The sequence below is a fragment of the Schistocerca americana genome, chromosome 2 (assembly GCF_021461395.2).
Source record: "Schistocerca americana isolate TAMUIC-IGC-003095 chromosome 2, iqSchAmer2.1, whole genome shotgun sequence".
Classification (NCBI taxonomy): domain Eukaryota; kingdom Metazoa; phylum Arthropoda; class Insecta; order Orthoptera; family Acrididae; genus Schistocerca; species Schistocerca americana.
In genome coordinates, this window is record NC_060120.1 from 822,027,295 (window position 1) to 822,046,444 (window position 19,150).

A 19,150-nucleotide genomic window follows, 5' to 3' on the forward strand; every position below is an offset into this window, starting at 1 on the left:
TCACTGTGTGACCATCTTCAGTGTTAAAAATACAGAAGAACCATCAGACATGAGGATCTTGACACAAATGTGGCCCAATTTATAACCACCTTCTACAAATACAGAAACAGAAAAATATACACGAATATACAGATTCTTATACATACCAAATAATTCGAACCTTGTAGGCCCATACAATAACACAACGTTTTCTATGAGGTGTAACACATACAGTGTCAGTTGTGTTCACACATTGGTTCATATGGACATTGTTGGTACATGGCTGCCCCTTCGTACCACACAGGAAGTAACAGTCAACGGAGTCCACTTGAAATCTGCGGACACTGTTTGCAATCTCTTGTCTCCCTCCTGATAGGCCACCTATGCCCGCTGCCCTGTCTGCCCTTACTCCTGCTTGGGGTTTTTAATGCCAAGCATCCCTTGTGAGGCAATATTTTTTTTTATCTAGTTTTGGTCACCTCATAGACAGGTTTCTCGCAAACCATGGCCTGTGCATTCTTAATTAATGTTCCCCTACCCATTTTAGTGCCACTTATGCTACTTCCTCTGCGACTGTTCTCTCCCCCCCCCCCCTCCCCCCCTCTCCTCCTCCTTTCACTACAGTGGTTGCCACATGATGACCTGCGCAATAGCGACCACGTCCTGTTGATTCTCTCATTTCCTTCACATGTCCATATGCTCAGGTTACCCCGCTGGGCTTTCTATTGCACTGGCTTGTGTCTATATGCCTCCCAGGTCAGGTATACCCCCTCTTTGTCGGGTTGTATTGATTAAGTCATCCATAATGTGTCCGATATGGTTAGTCATGCCATCGGCATTACCGTTCCCAGCTCAACGGGCCCCTTCTTTCACTGCCAGTCAGTCCCATGGTGGAGCACTGCCATTGCCATCACCATCCGTGATTGCTGTCGAACTGTGAAACACTTAAATGACTCCCATCCTCTGCCAGTCGTATTACTTTAAATGCCCGTTACTTACCGTATTTACTCGAATCTAAGCTGCACTCGAATCTAAGCCGCACCTGAAAAATGAGACTCAAAATCAAGGGAAAAAAATTTTCCCAAATCTAAGCCGCATCTGAAATTTGAGACTCGAAATTCAAGGGGAGAGAAAATTTTTGGGCCGCACCTCCAAATCTAAACAAAGTTGGTCCATTGTAATAGAAGACACAATTTAGGTCGAATGAATGACGATACATCTACAGTAGTTTGGTTCGAGTCGTAGCCTTAGCAGTTAAGCTTTACCAGGTAGCCATTGCTATGCGGCAGGCGCTCCGTTCGTATTTATACTGGTACCCTTCCTTTTTCACGTGCTTCGTCTGGTTTGAATTGATTGCTTATTTTTCTTTGATCTGAACAGCGCCGTTTTTTTTGTTTTAGGTGTTTACGTCATTCTTAGCTGAAAATGCATTACTGTGCTGTGTCATGCATTGTTTGTCGCATTCTGATAGTGCGTGTTTACGGCCTGTCGCCGCTCGCAGCATGGCTTGCTTTAGTGTGCACTACCGCTGCTTACAATTAAAAAAATAAAAGAGAGAGGAATCGTCTCATTAGCGAAACAGTGGCAAGATACTGCTATTTGTTGTTACTTACACTGCTGCTTTCTTTGATAATGATCAACAAGAACCAAATAATATACTGCGTATGATAGAAGATGTTCTGAACGAGATTTTAGCTAAATTTTTGCTCCTTTTGACAATCTTTGCAGGCGCCTCTTTAGTACATTACATTCTGCACAGAAATTAGTCATCTTAGATTTAAAGACCTAGTCAATTGCTGTGCTTAAAACAGGAAACAATACATGGCAAAATGTTTATATTCGTATTATTCTTAGGGTGAAGAGAATACTGCATGTGATTCACAATTCATAGAAGTTCCTATTAGCAACCATCTCTTCTCACAGGTAGGAAAAAATTCAGAACGTAGAGTTGGCCATATTGACAAACATCCCAAACAGTCTTGCCAGTCAGATTTTCGTAGTATATTGAAATGCTGCTACATTCGAAGATGAACAATACGGAATTTGTATTTACTTCGTTGGATAATGTATGAAAGTGCAGTGGTCGAAACTCGGGGCGGAGAAAAAAAGCTTGCCTTCCACCCCCTCTTTTTTTTTTTTTTTACTGACGCAGAGGATTTGGTGCCAGTATTTATCTTTGTGCCTACAAAGCATGCCTGTGTAGCGCTACATATATTCGACGGCAGAAGTTAGTTGTGGCGGCACCCACCAACATTTTTCAGAACTTCCGCTTGCTTTGCACTCGATTCTAAGCCGCAGGCGGTTTTTTGGATTACTAAAATCGGAAAAAAAGTGCAGCTTAGATTCGAGTAAATACGGTAATCAGACAGAGCAAGCAGGTGCATTCGGAACACTATGTCTCCTCCCCTGTCTTTTCATTACTCAGCCTTGAAGGCTGTCTTCCATCTTGGGCCTTGCTCTCCTGAGTGGCCTTTGCATAGGTCCATTAGACTGCACGAAACCCTTTGCGACCCATTTGCGATGGCTCTGGCATAGCCCCATATCTGGCCAACTTCCTCTTTTGGAGACAGTTGGCTGAAGCTTCCCACTTACATTTTACCCCTTGTCAGCAGAATCCTATAATGAATGTTTTACTGAATGGGAGCTTCTTCCATCCCTCTTATCTTCTCTTGATTCATACCCTGACTCCTGGCTCTATCCATAACCAATTGCTTCAACACCTCAGGCCTCCACGACTAGAATATCACCTCTGGGTGTTTAACTGTATTTGGCTCCAAGGGGTTTTTCCATGTCAATGAACGGACATTATTGTGGTTCCTATCCTTTAGCTGGTAAGGATCCATCGTCCGTCATTGGTTAGCAGCCGATAAGTCTGATCTATGCCCCCAGCAAGTTATTTGAGCAGATGGCGGTTGATCAGCTCTGCTGGAGCCTTGAATCTTGAGACCTTTCATGCCCTTAGGCTTCTGGGAGGTATGGGTTCTGATCAGTCATCTGCTTCAGTTCAAACAGCAGTTCGACAGGCCTTTTCTCAGCACCATCATCTTGCTACAGTTTTCTTCGAGCTTCATAAGGCCTACGGCATGGTTTGGTGCCATCTCATCTTACTTGCACTCCATGACTTGCATCCCCCCCTCCCTCCCCTCCGATTTGTATTCCCCAGGTCCTGCCCCACTGGTCGTTCTGAATTCATGTTGACACTGTTCTCTGCCCTCTGTGGACCCAGAAGAATGGCATTCCATGGGGTCCTGAATTAAGTGTCCTTTTTCTCATCGCTATTAATGGTATCGGACCTGGAAGAGCAGTTGAACGGAATGGACAGTGTCTTGAAAGGAGGATATAAGATGAACATCAACAAAAGCAAAACTAGGATAATGGAATGTAGTCGAATTAAGTCGGGTGATGCTGAGGGAATTGGATTAGGAAATGAGACACTTAAAGTAGTAAAGGAGTTTTGCTATTTGGGGAGCAAAAGAACTGATGATGGTCGAAGTAGAGAGGTTATAAAATGTAGACTGGCAATGCCAAGGAAAGCGTTTCTGAAGAAGAGAAATTTGTTAATGTCGAGTATAGATTTAAGTGTCAGGAAGTCGTTTCTGAAAGTATTTGTATGGAGTGTAGCCACGTGTGGAAGTGAAACGTGGACGATAAATAGTTTGGACAAGAAGAGAATAGAAGCTTTCGAAATGTGGTGCTACAGAAGAATGCTGAAGATTAGATGGGTAGATCACGTAACTAATGAGGAGGTATTGAATAGGATTTGGGAGAAGAGAAGTTTGTGACACAACTTGACTAGAAGAAGGGATCAGTTGGTAGGACATGTTCTGTGGCATCAAGGGATCACCAATTTAGTATTGGAGGGCAGCATGGAGGGTAAAAATCGTAGAGGGAGACCAAGAGATGAATACACTAAGCAGATTCAGAAGGATGTAGGCTGCAGTACGTACTGGGAGATGAAGAAGCTTGCACAGGATAGAGTAGCATGGAGAGCTGCATCAAACCAGCCTCAGGACTGAAGACCACAACAACATCAAATTAATGGACTCATGGCCTTTGTCGGAATGTTGGTTGCCCCGCTCTGTATGTGGAGCACTTCTGTGTGTGAGCTAGTTCCCATGCTGTAACCTCTGCGGAAAGACAGCCCCAGGGTGCCACCAAATGTGGTTCCACATGGACTCTCTCCTACGTTTTTCTGTTCTTAAATCAAGGGTGATGCATTTCTGTTGCTGTACTACAATCCAACCTTATCTGGAGCTCTATCTTAATACCCAGTGCCTGACCACAGTTGTCCAGTTCCATTTCTTGGGTCTTCTTTTTGACAACAAGCTTACTTGGCTCTCCCCATATCCATCTTCTGAAGAAAATCTGTTTCCATAAACTCAAGTGTTCTTCGCTTCCTTACCCACATATTTTATAATCCAGATTGTTTGACTCTTCTCTGCCTTTATTGGGCCTTAGTTCTGTCCTGTCTGGATAACTGTTATCAAGTTCATGGCTCTGCTCCCCCTTTCATACTGTTCCTGTTGGACCCTGTCCACCATCATGGTATCCATTTGGTGACGAGTGCCTTTTGCACTAGGCCTGTTGATAGTCTTTTTCTTGATGCTGAGATCTCCACCCATCTTCCGGTTCTTCGCTGTGATTTCCATCTTCCCTCTTTGTCCGGTTTTCCACGTTCTCATCTGATTCCCCCTCCCCTTGATTAGTTCCTTGGCCCCAGATTCAAATGGATTTCTCTCAGGGTCCAAATCCTCCATCGATCCAATGGTGTTCTGTCCACTTTTACTGGAGTTCAGGGATGCTACTAGTTCTTACATCAGTGGCACGAAGACCACTAGTCACGTGGGATATGCCTACACATCTTCTGTTGGCACGGAACACCATCTCTTGCCTGTCAAGTGTTGGATGGTCACTATGGAACTGATAGCCATTTACCAGGCCCTTTGCTTTATTAAATGGTCTTCCGTCACTGAGTTTTATTATGTACAGTCTCAATGAATGGCCTTCAGGCTATCGCCCAGTGTTCCCCCCACCCCCCACCACTTGGTCTCTACCATCAATGATCTCACCGATCTTGACTGTGCTGTTTTGGATAACCTGGGTAATGAGCTTGCTGATCATTTGGGTGGTGGGAGGGGGGGAGACAGCCACTATTCCCCATTGCCCGTGACCCCTCTGGGGGTGGATTTGTGGCATCACATCTTATTCCTCTTCGTTGAGTCATGGGCAGTCTCATATTTGGCCACCCTCCAGTCAAATAAACTCTGTGTGACGAAGGGAGTCCCCTGCCACATGTTGTTCTTCCTTCCAGCTCCCCTGATGGGAATCTACTGTCCTCTGCCGTCTTCGTGTTGGCCATACCAGGTTGACGCCCCCTCTTTTTTATTTATTTATTTATTTTTTACTCCATAATGAGTCGCATCCCCACCTCTTTTGTAATTGTCCACCAACCCGTGCCCCTTCCCCACCCCACCTCACCCGCAGTGATAATGATCCATATTTTGTAGTTGGTTTGTCTACCCAGATTTAAGTTCATGAATTTCCTTCCAGAATTGTATTCCGTCGGTCAGCATTGATACGGGTTTGGGAGGCCTTCGGCCTTGAATTCACGCTGGCCTGGTACCCCCTTTTCCCTAATTTTTGTCTGGTCTTTTTCTATGTCTTGTTTGGTCTTTATCTCTGTCTTGTCTGGTCTTTATCTCTGTCTTGTCTGGTCTTTATCTCTGTCTTGTGTGGTCTTTATCTCTGTCTTGTCTGGTCTTTATCTCTGTCTTGTCTGGTCTTTATCTCTGTCTTGTCTGGTCTTTTTCTCTGTCTTGTCTGGTCTTTATCTCTGTCTTGTCTGGTCTCTTTCTCCACTTTTTTTCTGGTCTGTTTCGCCACTTTTTTTCTGGTCTTTTTCGCCACTATTTTTCTGGTCTTTTTCGCCACTTTTTTTCCTGGTCTTGGTCTATTTCGCCACTTTTTTTCCTGGTCTTGGTCTATTTCGCCACTTTTTTTCCTGGTCTTGGTCTATTTCGCCACTTTTTTTCCTGGTCTTGGTCTATTTCGCCACTTTTTTTCCTGGTCTTGGTCTATTTCGCCACTTTTTTTCCTGGTCTTGGTCTATTTCGCCACTTTTTTTCTGGTCTTGGTCTATTTCGCCATTTTTTGTCTGGTCTTGGTCTATTTCACCATTTTTTGTCTGGTCTTGGTCTATTTCGCCATTTTTGTCTGGTCTTTTTCTTGTGTCCTCTTTCTCTGGTGTTGTCCTTGTTGTGTCTCGATCATTTTAGGGTATAGGGATCGAGATTGGTCTGCAGCAGCGCTGGTGCCTTTTGATCTCACCCCTCTCCATCTCCTCTTCCCTTCCTTTTTTTGGACTCTTTCTTCTACCCAAACATTCCTTCTGCCTCTTTGTTTGCCTGATTTCTTCCCCGACGACTGGACTGTACTATTGGTGTTGTTCCTGTCACTCTGGACCTTGGGACTAATGACCTTGCTGTTTGGTCTCCTCTCCTAACCAACTAACGATACACATCACATTTCAAGTGAGTGTCTAAGACATCCTTGCTGTGAGAGTTATATTGATATATCAGATGATAAAGAATTATTATTTGGAGTTTTACTGCAGCCACTTAGTCCAACCTTTCACTATTTCTTTGGAGATCATGTTCATTTTTGTCTTTTATTGTGTTATTTCATTTTTTTGGTTGCATCAGTGTATTCTGTTATTGTATCATTACCATTTCAAGTAAAGAGTGTCTACAAAAAATGTATTTTTCTTTTCACTGTACTTGATAATTTACGTTGGTTTATTAATTTATGACGGTCAGTAAATAAAAAATACTTGTTTTGTTCTGTAAATGTATTGTATAAGCTATGACTTTCTTTCCTAGTAAGGAAAATAAAGCATTTCCAAGCATCAACTGATTAAGGTAAAATTTTAAAGCCTCAAAATTAACCAGTCTGACTTTGTCCAATTATGTTGAAAATTTGCCTTCAATGTTATTTACTTTGTATAAATTTTCATTTCATTACTTTATGTGCAGGAGATGCATTTTTAATATTGTTATCAGAGGCACGCATTCAACACTTTTGAATCCTTTTCCATTATGCTGTCATTTCAGTTCATCCCCAAAGGTTTGATAGCTTTGCTCATTTTCCTTACTTTCTGTGTAATAAGACCCTAGATTCCAATTTGTGTATAATATCACGTCTGAAGGCACTAAGCAACGTACTATGTTTTCTCCTGAAATAGGTTTTTTTATACTACCGAAGGAGAAAAGTACAAAATGCCACACAGTGCTATTTGCAAAGGTTTGTTGTGCATTGCACGCTATGAGAGTAACCAAGAATGGCATCGTGTACAGATCTGCAGCGTAAAGGATGGAATGTCTAAAATCAAAGTGAGTTTACGACTTTTTACTTATTTATGGTAATCCCGCATGCTCAGAGAGATTTTCTTGTTATTGTAAAGTTATGAGAGATCTTAAGATTCATATTTTTAGATATTGTAAATGTGCAAGAAGGCACAAAAGATTCAGTTATTATTGTAATGGTGTATTCTGCAGTTTCAGAAATAATAGAATGTCACTGTAATTGTAGATTTGCAGCTGATTTAGGACACATTCAAAGAAAAGAACAAGTGTTCATATCAGATTATCCTCATTGAAAGTAAAAAAAGTGAATGCCATTGTTTGTGCATTGCACATTTGTCTGCAATAGGTGAGTGGTTGCCTGTCCCTTATTTTACATATTGTTCCATCAAGAATTTGCATTATTGCTAGGAACACCGTCCAAAGTGAGTCTAGGTTTATTATACTTCATTGAACAACTATAAATAATAGAATTAATTTGTCTCCATGTTTTACAGTACTGCAGGATTGTAATCCAGGTTTTTAAATATGTGTGTGTGCGTGCAACTCCGCATGTGCATCCCATGTTCAATGGACCCTTGTTGTTGTGTTTTTACTCCAGCAAGTCGCACACAAACGTATATGATCATCTCCAGTCTGACCTGCTCTTCCAGTATGTACACATTCTGATGTGAAGTATCCAGGCACCTAATAATGGACATTAATGTGATGTGTGTCCACCATTCACTTTTATGATAATTTGAACTCTGCTGGGAACGCTTTCGGGGACTTGTCTGAATGTCTGTGGAGGAATGGCAGCCCATTTTTCCTCAGGAGTCGAAATGAGATAAAATAGTCATGTTGGATCCTGTGGTCTGGAGCAAAGATGACATTCTAAAGGATCCGTAAGGTTTTCAGTTGGGTTCATTTCAACACACTGGGCAGACTGATCTGTTTCAGGAATGTTGTTGTCCACAAAACATTCCTAACAGATGCTGCTTTATGACAGGACGCATTGTCATGCCGATACAATCAATCATTGTCTCCGAATGGGCTCCTCTTCTGTACACTGTACAAAGTGCTATAAAGTGTTTTCATATGCTTCAATATTTGGTGTTTTCCTAAGTGCAATAAGAAATCTACACCCTAGCCAGGAAAAACTCCCCATATAGTAACACTAGCTACTATGTAGTTTGTTATTAGCATTGCGCATGATCACGGGTAATGTTATCCAGGCATTCGACAAAACCAAATCTTTCCCCCAGAGTGCCACTGGTAATAGCATGATTCATCGCTCCCAGTTATCTGTTTGAAGTCATTCTTTATCCAGTGGTGTTGCTGTGTACACCTCCTTGGGCTTTGCTTAGCACCGACTACAGAAATGCTCCATTCTTTTTAACTCCCTAAGCTCAGTCGTCGTGTTAGCTGCACAAGCGACTTTTTCCATTGGTTTCATGGCATTTTTTATAACCACGCTCCCAAACAGTCGATTGTTCCTGTACGTGATGTCTGCTTTGCCTTGGTTTAGTTGTGGTTATTCCTTTCTGTGTTCACTTTACAATCACATCACTAACTGTCAAATAGGGCAGCTTTAGAAGAGTTTAAATGTCCCTGATGGATTTGTTACTCAGGTGTTGCCCAATGACTACTCCATGTTTGAAGTCACTGAGCTTTCCTCACTGACCCATTATGGTGTCACTGCTTCTCTACACACAACTTAAGATTCACAATTGCTCATTGGGGGTGAAGTGCTAGAACTTTTGAGTTACTCACCATGTATCCAGTTCTGCTACTTAGGTATACAGTGCAGATTTGATTAACTGGACTAATTGTTGTTGTAAGTTGATCAAGTAAGCAGAAATGTGGATAATTGAATGTATCGAGAAAAGTGATTTTCATATTATTAATTCTTTAAAGACAACCTCCGCCACCTGGGTATGGTTACTTCTAGGAGTGTTTTAATATGTTTATCTGTCCGGTGTTAGTGCATAATATTGTGTGTTTATTCAGAACAACAAAAACAAATTAAACTTTTTAAAATCAACAAAAATCAATATTTAATAGAGATTATACACATATTTTTGTACATGAGTGCATATTTTCTTAATTACTAAAATACTGCAACCTTAAATCATTAGATACCTAACAAAAGTGAAATAGGACAGTCACTGTAGTTTAATTTTGCTTAAAATAATTGGTAACTGTCACTTGACGTTAACAATTTCTTCTCTTCATTGCTGCTGAATCACAAACGTGTTTTAATTGTAGTAAACTAATGGTTTTATTCTCTGTTTCTCGAATAATTTGAAAGCCAGTTACAGGGCTTTAAGTGCTTCCATATGAGGTGGTTCTGCATCATTTTCTGCTATTCATTTTCTTCTTCTGTTTTATGTTCTTGCATTTCGCGATACTCATTTGCCTGCAATATATTTTCAAAAATTTTATCATCCGACATCATCTGGAAACCTTGATGATTACTGCCACAAGTGACTGTTTCATATCATCGGCATCACATTTCTGGCATATTTGTGTGTTTGTCAGTAGCTCATTTATATCCTCCAAGAACAGAGTCATCCACCTTATTTATTGAACTTTTGTGCTCCTATTTTGTTATTCTGTTCCAACCTTTGTTCAAAGTCTTCCTTTCAATCAAATCCCATGCATCTACAGCCATGTAACAACACTTGTTTAAATTAGCGTGAAAAATGACAAAATGACTTTTACATTATGTTCATCCACAGATAACAATCTAGTTACAAGTTGTTTTCTGTAAAATCGTTTTAATGTTTCAGTAACACTTTGATCCTTTGCTACAAGCAAGGATGTCACAGTAAGAGGCAGTTTTACTCTACACATTTCCATTTTCTCTCTCTTAACACATCAGCCAAAGGACGGATTCTAGTAAAAGTAGGACATTTCCCTGTATATCTATTTCATTGTGAATGTCTAGGTGTTCATCTGTTTTATGAAAAGGAAAGTTTCCACTCACCATATAGTGGAGATGCTGAGTCACAGATAGGCATAGCAAAAAGACTTTCACAAATACAGCTTTTGGCCATAAGGCCTTCCTCAAAAGAAGATGACAAACATGCATGCACACACACACACGCAAACGCAACTCACACACACGACTGCAGTCTCAGGCAACTGTAACAACACTGCGAGCAGCAGCACCAGTACTAGTGCATGATGGGAGTGAGGACTGGGTGGCGGTAAGGAGGAGGATGGGGCAGGGAGGGGGAGGGATAGTGGGGTAGGGGTGGCGGACATTGCACTGCTGCTGAGGAGTGCGCAGGGACGAGGTGGAGGGAGGATAGGGCAGCTATGTGGATTCAGTAGAGCTGATGAAGAACAGGGGAGAGGTGGGGGAGGAGGGGGGTGACGGACAGGAAGAGAAGTAAAAAGACTGGGTGCAATGGTGGAATGAGGGCTATATAGTGCTGGAATGGGAACAGGTAGGCTGGGTGAGTGAGGACAATGACTAACGAAGTTTGAGACTAGGAGGGTTATGGGAACGTAGGATATATTGCAGGGAAAGTTCCCACATTCGCAATTCAGAAAAGCTGGTGCTGATGGGAAGTATCCATATGACATAGGCTGTGAAACAGTCATTGAAAAATACACTACTGGTCATTAAAATTGCTACACCATGAAGATGATGTGCTACAGACATGAAATTTAACCGACAGGAAGAAGATGCTGCGATATGCAAATGATTAGCTTTTCAGAGCATTCACACAAGGTTGGCGCCGGTGGCGACACTTACAACGTTCTGACATGAGGAAAGTTTCCAACCGATTTCTCATACACAAACAGCAGTTGACCGGCGTTGCCTAGTGAAACGTTGTTGTGATGCCTCTTATAAGGAGGAGAAATGCGTACCATCATGTTTCCGAGTTTGATAAAGGTCAGATTGTAGCCTATCGTGATTGCGGTCTATCGCATCGCGACATTGCTGCTTGCGTTGGTCGAGATCCAATGACTGTTAGCAGAATATGGAATTGGTGGGTTCAGGAGGGTAATACGGAACGCCGTGCTGGATCCCAACGGGCTCGTATCACTATCAGTTGAGATGACAGACATCTTATCCGCATGGCTGTAATGGATCGTGCAACCACGTCTCAATCCCTGAGTCAACAGATAGGGACATTTGCAAGGCAACAACCATGTGTATGAACAGTTCGACGACGTTTGTAGCAGCATTGACTATCAGCTCAGAGACCATGGCTACAGTTACCCTTGACGCTGCATCACAGACAGGAGTGCCTGCGATGGTATACTCAACAACGAACCTGGGTGCACAAACGGCAAAACGTCATTTTTTTTCGATGAATCCAGGTTCTGTTTATAGCATCATGATGGTCGCATCTGTGTTTGGTGACATCACGGTGAACGCACATTGGAAGCGTGTATTCGTCATCGCCATACTGGCGTATCACTCGGCGTGATGGTATGGCGTGCCATTGGTTACACGTCTCGATCACCTCTTGTTCACATTGATGGCACTTTGAACAGTGGACGTTACATTTCAGATGTGTTACGAACCGTGGCTCTACCCTTCGTTCGATCCATGCGAAACCCTACATTTCATCAGGATAATGCACGACCACATGTTGCAGGTCCTGTATGGGCCTTTCTGGATACAGAAAATGTTAAACTGCTGCACTGGCCGAGCAACTGGCTCGTCACAATACGCCAGTCACTGCTCTTGATGAACTGTGGCATCGTGTTGAAGCTGCACGGGCAGCTGTACCTGTACACGCCATCCAAGCTCTGTTTGACTCAGTGCCCAGGCATATCAAGGCCGTTATTACGGCCAGAGGTGGTTGTTCTGGGTACTGATTTCTCAGGATGTATGCACCCAAATTGCGTGAAAATGTAATCACATGTCAGTTCTAGTATAATATATTTGTCCAATGAATACCCGTTTATCACCTGCATTTCTTCTTGGTGTAGCAATTTTATTGGCCAGTAGTGTAGGCTGTCACATTTTGCAGCGCTCAAAGCAACCAGGTGGTCCACTTGTTTCCTGGCCGCAGTTTGTCAGTGACCATTCATGCAGACTGACAACTTGTTGGTTGTCATGCCCACCTAGTATGCAGCACAGTGTTTGCAGCTTAGCATGTAGTTCACATGACTGGTTCCACAGGGCATTTGATGGGATAGGTGATGTTTGTGACTGGACTGGAGTAGGTGGTGTTGGGAGGATGTGTCTTACATCAAGGTCTGTTACCCTCCCAACCTTGTACAAAAACAAATCTTTAGTGCCTTGTCTTTCCTGTCTCCCAACACCTCTCAAAGTCCAGCAGTCCAGCCACAGAGCATTCCCCTCGTAACTCAGTACTACCCAGGAGTGGAGCAACTGAATTACATTCTCTGCCAGGGTTTCAGCTACCTCTCGTCATGTCCTGAAATGAAAAATGTCCTTCCCACCCCTCCTCCAGTGGTATTCCTCCGCCCACTGAACCTAAACAGTATACTAGTCCCTCCTTACACAACCCCTCCTACCAACCCCTTACCTCATGGCTCATACCCTGTAATATATCTAGATGCAAGACCTGTCCTATACATCCTCCCACCACCACCACCACCACCACTACTACTACCTACTCCAGTCCAATCACATACCTCATCAAAGGTAGGTCTACCTGTGAAACCAACCAGTCATGTGATCTACAAGCTAAGCTGCAATCTCTGTGCTGCATTGAATGCGGGCATGACAACTGTCTGCATGAATGGCCACCGACAAACTATGGCCAAGAAACAAGTGGACCACCCAGTTGCTGAGCACACAGCCAACCATGACATCCTTCATTTCAAGGACTGCTTTACAGCCTGTGTCATATGGATCCTTTCCACCAGCACCAGCTTTTCTGAGTTGTGCAGGTGGGAACTTTCCCTGCAATATATCCTACATTCCTGTAATCCTCCTGGTCTCAACCTTCGTTAATCATTGTCCTCACCCATCCAGCCTCCCTGTTCCCATCCTAGCACTATACAGCCCTCATTCCACCATCAAACCCAGTCTTTTTACTTCTCTTCTTTTCCGCTATCCCCCCTCCACCTCTGCCCTGCTTTCCGTCTAGCCTCCCGACTGCACATAGCTGCCTTATCCTCTCTCCACCTTGTCCCTGTGCGCCCCTCAGCAGCACTGCACTGTTCGCCACCCCTACCCCAATGTCCCTCCCCCTCCCCTCCCCTCCCCAGCCTCACCCTCACCCAGTCACCACTCACATCATGCACTGGTGCTGCTGCTTGCAGTGTGGCTATAGTTCCCCGAGGCTGCAGTCGTGTGTGTGTTTGCCTACAGTGTGCGCGTGTGTGTGCTTGCACGCGCGGGCACGTGTATGCGCACACGGTCGTGCACATGTGTACGTGTTTATGTCTGTCGTCTATACTTGACAAAGGTCTTATTGGGTGAAAGCTTTATTCGGACAGTCTATCTGCAACTCAACATCTCTCCTATAAGGTGAGTGGCAACTTTCCTTTTCATAGTATTGTTACATTCCATCCTGAATTTTCCATTGTTTGTTCATGTGTTTTGGTTTTTAGAAATTTACGGAGAGGCAATGGGGATTTTGGATTTTCCTATGATGATAAAGGCATCTTAAGAGTTCCAGTAGCATTTATGCAAACTGATATTGTTACTCAATATGCTATTTTTATATCCTGAAGTTGGACTCTTGCTGAAGAGTTAAAGATTTTGATGGCAATGATGTCCAATTTAATCCATCTTCATCAGCATTGTAAACAAAATCTAAGTCATAGACATGTTCATTCAGTGTGGGGCCAAACTGCTGAGGTCATCAGTCCCTAGGCTTGCACACTACTTAATCTAACCTAAACTAACTTACACCAAGGGAGGACTTGCACCTCTGATAGGGGAAGCCACATGAACCGTGGCAATGCGCCTCAGACCGTGCGGGGGAGGAGGGTGGAGGCTTATATATATATATATATATAAGTCACCTCATCTTTATTTTATATATATATATATATATATATATATATATATATATATATATATATATATATATATATATATATATATATAAAATAAAGATGAGGTGACTTACCGAATGAAAGCGCTGGCAGGTCGATAGACACACAAACATACACACAAAATTCAAGCTTTCGCAACAAACTGTTGCCTCATCAGGAAAGAGGGAAGGAGAGGGGAAGACGAAAGGAAGTGGGTTTTAAGGGAGAGTGTAAGGAGTCATTCCAATCCCGGGAGCGGAAAGACTTACCTTAGGGGGAAAAAAGGACAGGTATACACTCGCACACACGCACATATCCATCCACACATACAGACACAAGCAGACATATTTAAAGACAAAGAGTTTGGGCAGAGATGTCAGTCGAGGCAGAAGTGTAGAGGCAAAGAAGTTGTTGAAAGACAGGTGAGGTATGAGTGGCGGCAACTTGAAATTAGCGGAGATTGAGGCCTGGCGGATGACGAGAAGAGAGGATATACTGAAGGGCAAGTTCCCATCTCCGGAGTTCGGATAGGTTGGTGTTGGTGGGAAGTATCCAGATAACCCGGACGGTGTAACACTGTGCCAAGATGTGCTGGCTGTGCACCAAGGCATGTTTAGCCACAGGGTGATCCTCATTACCAACAAACACTGTCTGCCTGTGTCCATTCATGCGAATGGACAGTTTGTTGCTGGTCATTCCCACATAGAATGCATCACAGTGTAGGCAGGTCAGTTGGTAAATCACGTGGGTGCTTTCACACGTGGCTCTGCCTTTGATCGTGTACACCTTCCGGGTTACAGGACTGGAGTAGGTGGTGGTGGGAGGGTGCATGGGACAGGTTTTGCATCGGGGGCGGTTACAAGGATAGGAGCCAGAGGGTAGGGAAGGTGGTTTGGGGATTTCATAGGGATGAACTAACAGGTTACGAAGGTTAGGTGGATGGCGGAAAGACACTCTTGGCGGAGTGGGGAGGATTTCATGAAGGATGGATCTCATTTCAGGGCAGGATTTGAGGAAGTCGTATCCCTGCTGGAGAGCCACATTCAGAGTCTGGTCCAGTCCCGGAAAGTATCCTGTCACAAGTGGGGCACTTTTGTGGTTCCTCTGTGGGGGATTCTGGGTTTGAGGGGACGAGGAAGTGGCTCTGGTTATTTGCTTCTGTACCTGGTCGGGAGGGTAGTTGCGGGATGCGAAAGCTGTTTTCAGGTTTTTGGTGTAATGATTCAGGGATTCCGGACTGGAGCAGATTCGTTTGCCACAAAGACCTAGGCTGTAGGGAAGGGACCATTTGATGTGGAATGGGTGGCAGCTGTCATAATGGAGGTACTGTTGCTTGTTGGTGGGTTTGATGTGGACGGACGTGTGAAGTTGGCCATTGGACAGGTGGAGGTCAACGTCAAGGAAAGTGGCATGGTATTTGGAGTAGGACCAGGTGAATCTGATGGAACCAAAGGAGTTGAGGTTGGAGAGGAAATTCTAGAGTTCTTCTTCACTGTGAGTCCAGATCATGAAGATGTCATCAATAAATCTGTACCAAACTTTGGGTTGGCAGACTTGGGTAACCAAGAAGGCTTCCTCTAAGCGACCCATGAATAGGTTGGCGTACGAGGGGGCCATCCTGGTACCCATGGCTGTTCCCTTTGGTATGTCTGGCCTTCAAAAGTGAAGAAGTTGTGGGTCAGGATGAAGCTGGCTAAGGTAATGAGGAAAGAGGTTTTAGGTAGGGTGGCAGGTGATCGGCGTGAAAGGAAATGCTCCATATCAGCGAGGCCCTGGACGTGCGGAATATTTGTGTATAAGGACGTGGCATCAATGGTTACAAGGATGGTTTCCAGGGGTAACAGATTGGGTAAGGATTCCAGGCATTCAAGGAAGTGGTTGGTGTCTTTGATGAAGGATGGGAGACTGCATGTAATGGGTTGAAGGTGTTGATCTACGTAGGCAGAGATATGTTCTGTGGGGGCTTGGTAACCAGCTACAATGGGGCGGCCGGGATGATTGGGTTTGTGGATTTTAGGAAGAAGGTAGAAGGTAGGGATGCGGGGTGTCGGTGGGGTCAGGAGGTTGATGGAGTCAGGTGAAAGGTTTTGCAGGGGGCCTAAGGTTCTGAGGATTCCTTGAAGCTCCGCCTGGACATCGGGAATGGGGTTACCTTGGCAAACTTTGTATGTGGTGTTGTCTGAAAGCTGACGCAGTCCCTCAGCCACATACTCCCGTCGATCAAGTACCACGGTCGTGGAACCCTTGTCCGCCGGAAGAATGACGATGGATCGGTCAGCCTTCAGATCACGGATAGCCTGGGCTTCAGCAGTGGTGATGTTGGGTGTAGGATTAAGGTTTTTTTAAGAAGGATTGAGAAATCTCCGCTAATTTCAAGTTGCCGCCACTCATACCTCACCTGTCTTTCAACAACTTCTTTGCCTCTACACTTCTGCCTCGACTGACATCTCTGCCCAAACTCTTTGTCTTTAAATATGTCTGCTTGTGTCTGTATGTGTGGGTGGATATGTGCGTGTGTGCGAGTGTATACCTGTCCTTTTTTCCCCCTAAGGTAAGTCTTTCCGCTCCCGGGATTGGAATGACTCCTTACCCTCTCCCTTAAAACCCACTTCCTTTCGTCTTCCCCTCTCCTTCCCTCTTTCCTGATGAGGCAACAGTTTGTTGCTAAAGCTTGAATTTTGTGTGTATGTTTGTGTTTGTTTGTGTGTCTATCGACCTGCCAGCGCTTTCGTTCGGTAAGTCACCTCATCTTTTTTTTATATATATATTTTTTTTCCCACGTGGAAAATATATAGGGTTCACCACTGTTCTCAGAAAAACTGCAAAACTGCATTAAACACAAGTTGTCATTAACTTAAAAGTATGTAAGTAAATATGAACCAAGTCCTTCACATACAGTTTTTAATACTGAAATAGCAGCACATCATCAATGCAGAATTCGTTCGCATGAAAGCATACTAATATGGAGTTAACTGCATTCTAAACAAGACTGTTATAATGTTGCCTTTTAAAAATTATGCTCATATATATATATATATATATATATATATATATAATGCAGTTTTTCTGAGAACAGTGGTGAACCCAAGCCATTCTGCTGGTGTGGACAATATTTCTAGTAAAATACTGAAACACTGTTATAAATTTGTTAGTCCCGTCTTATGCAACATATTCAATGCATCCCTACAAGATGGGATTGTCCCTGACAGACTTAAGTTGGCTGTAGTGATTCCTCTCTTTAAAAAAGGGGATAAAAGCATTGTTACAAACTATCGCCCAATATCCCTATTAACTACCTTCTCGAAAATTCTAGAAAAACTCATGCACAGGAGGATTGTAGACCATCTCAACATCCACAGTATCTTAAGCAAAAATCAGTTTGGGTTTCGTGCCGGTCTTTGTACTGAACAGGCAATATTCTCTTTCAGCAACCAAGTTTTGGAAGCCATTAACAAAAAAATGTCTCCAGTGGGTATTTTTTGTGATCTTACGAAAGCCTTTGATTGTGTAAACCACCAGATTCTTTGGAAAAAGGCAGAATACTATGGTTTAGGTGGTACTGTTGGCTTGTGGCTACAATCATATCTACAGGATCGGAAGCAGACTGTAATGCTAAATGGCTCTTCTGGAGAACCTGCCTCGTCTGAATGGGGCACGATAACGTGTGGTGTGCCTCAAGGCTCCGTTTTGGGCCCACTGCTTTTCCTCATCTTTATTAATGATCTTCCTCTTTGTTCTGAGACAAACAGCAAATTTACCCTGTTTGCCGATGATACCACAATTCTAATTGACGATTTGATTGATCATGATCTTGAAAAAACTACAAATACTGTTTTTAATGACATCTTAAATTGGTTCTCCTCAAATGGTCTCTCGCTCAATGCAGATAAAACTCATTATATGAGGTTCCATACATCACAAAGTAATCCCGATGAAATTAACATAAAATGTAGAGATCAACCAATACAGAAAGTTGAAGACACAAAATTCCTGGGTGCTTACATAGACAGTAAATGTAATTGGTCGGTTCACATTCTTCATCTATGTAAAAAACTTAGCTCGGCAACATTTGCATTACGGGTAATTTCTTCAGTGGCTGAAGTTGACACTATTAAGGTTGCCTACTTTGGCTACTTCCACTCATTGATGTCATATGCTATCATATTCTGGGGGAACCAACCACTTGCAAAAAAAGTTTTCACCATCCAAAAAAAAGCAATCAGAATAATGTGTGGGGTCCATCAAAGACACTCTTGCAAGCACTTGTTTCGGAAGATAGGTATCCTAACAACTGCCTCACAGTATATTTTTTACTTGCTGACCTTTGTGTGCAAAAATTATTCCATCTACCAAGACAACAGTAAATTCCATGGTTATAATACCAGAAACAAAAACAATCTACATTTAGAAATGAAACGTCTCACTCTGGTACAAAAAGGAGTTTACTACTCCAGCATTAAGCTGTTCAATGCTCTACCACTACATATCAAATGTGTTCATACAGAACTGCCAAAATTTAAACAAGTTCTCAAAGATTACCTGACAGAGAAATCTTATTATACTGTGGATGAATACCTGAAAGAAAATGTATACCATCACTAAACTTATTGTGTCTAGAAGTAGTTCAATTGATTTTATTGTGCATTTGGGCATTAGCGCACTTTTTGTAACAACAGATTGGCTGTACATGTATTTACTCTTGTAGGTCTAATATCTGATTTAACTTTGTGCTCTTATCTTTAACCTTTATTTGAAACTCCTTTTTCTGTCAAATGGTAGTTATGTTATCTAGCTGACATTGTATCTGTTACTTTATTTATAGTATGTCTTACTTAAACTATGTACAATTTTCC

At 43.0% G+C, this 19,150-nt stretch overlaps 1 protein-coding gene across 1 annotated transcript in view; it reads left to right on the plus strand.

Annotated features, from left to right (window-relative positions):
* LOC124594460 (tudor domain-containing protein 5-like) overlaps positions 1 to 19,150 on the plus strand; it is a 248,163-nt gene that overhangs the window by 148,083 nt on the left and 80,930 nt on the right. The window contains exon 12 of the mRNA XM_047132835.1: positions 7,220 to 7,367. Coding sequence (XP_046988791.1) covers positions 7,220 to 7,367 — 148 coding nt within the window. The remainder of the gene's footprint in view (positions 1 to 7,219; positions 7,368 to 19,150) is intronic.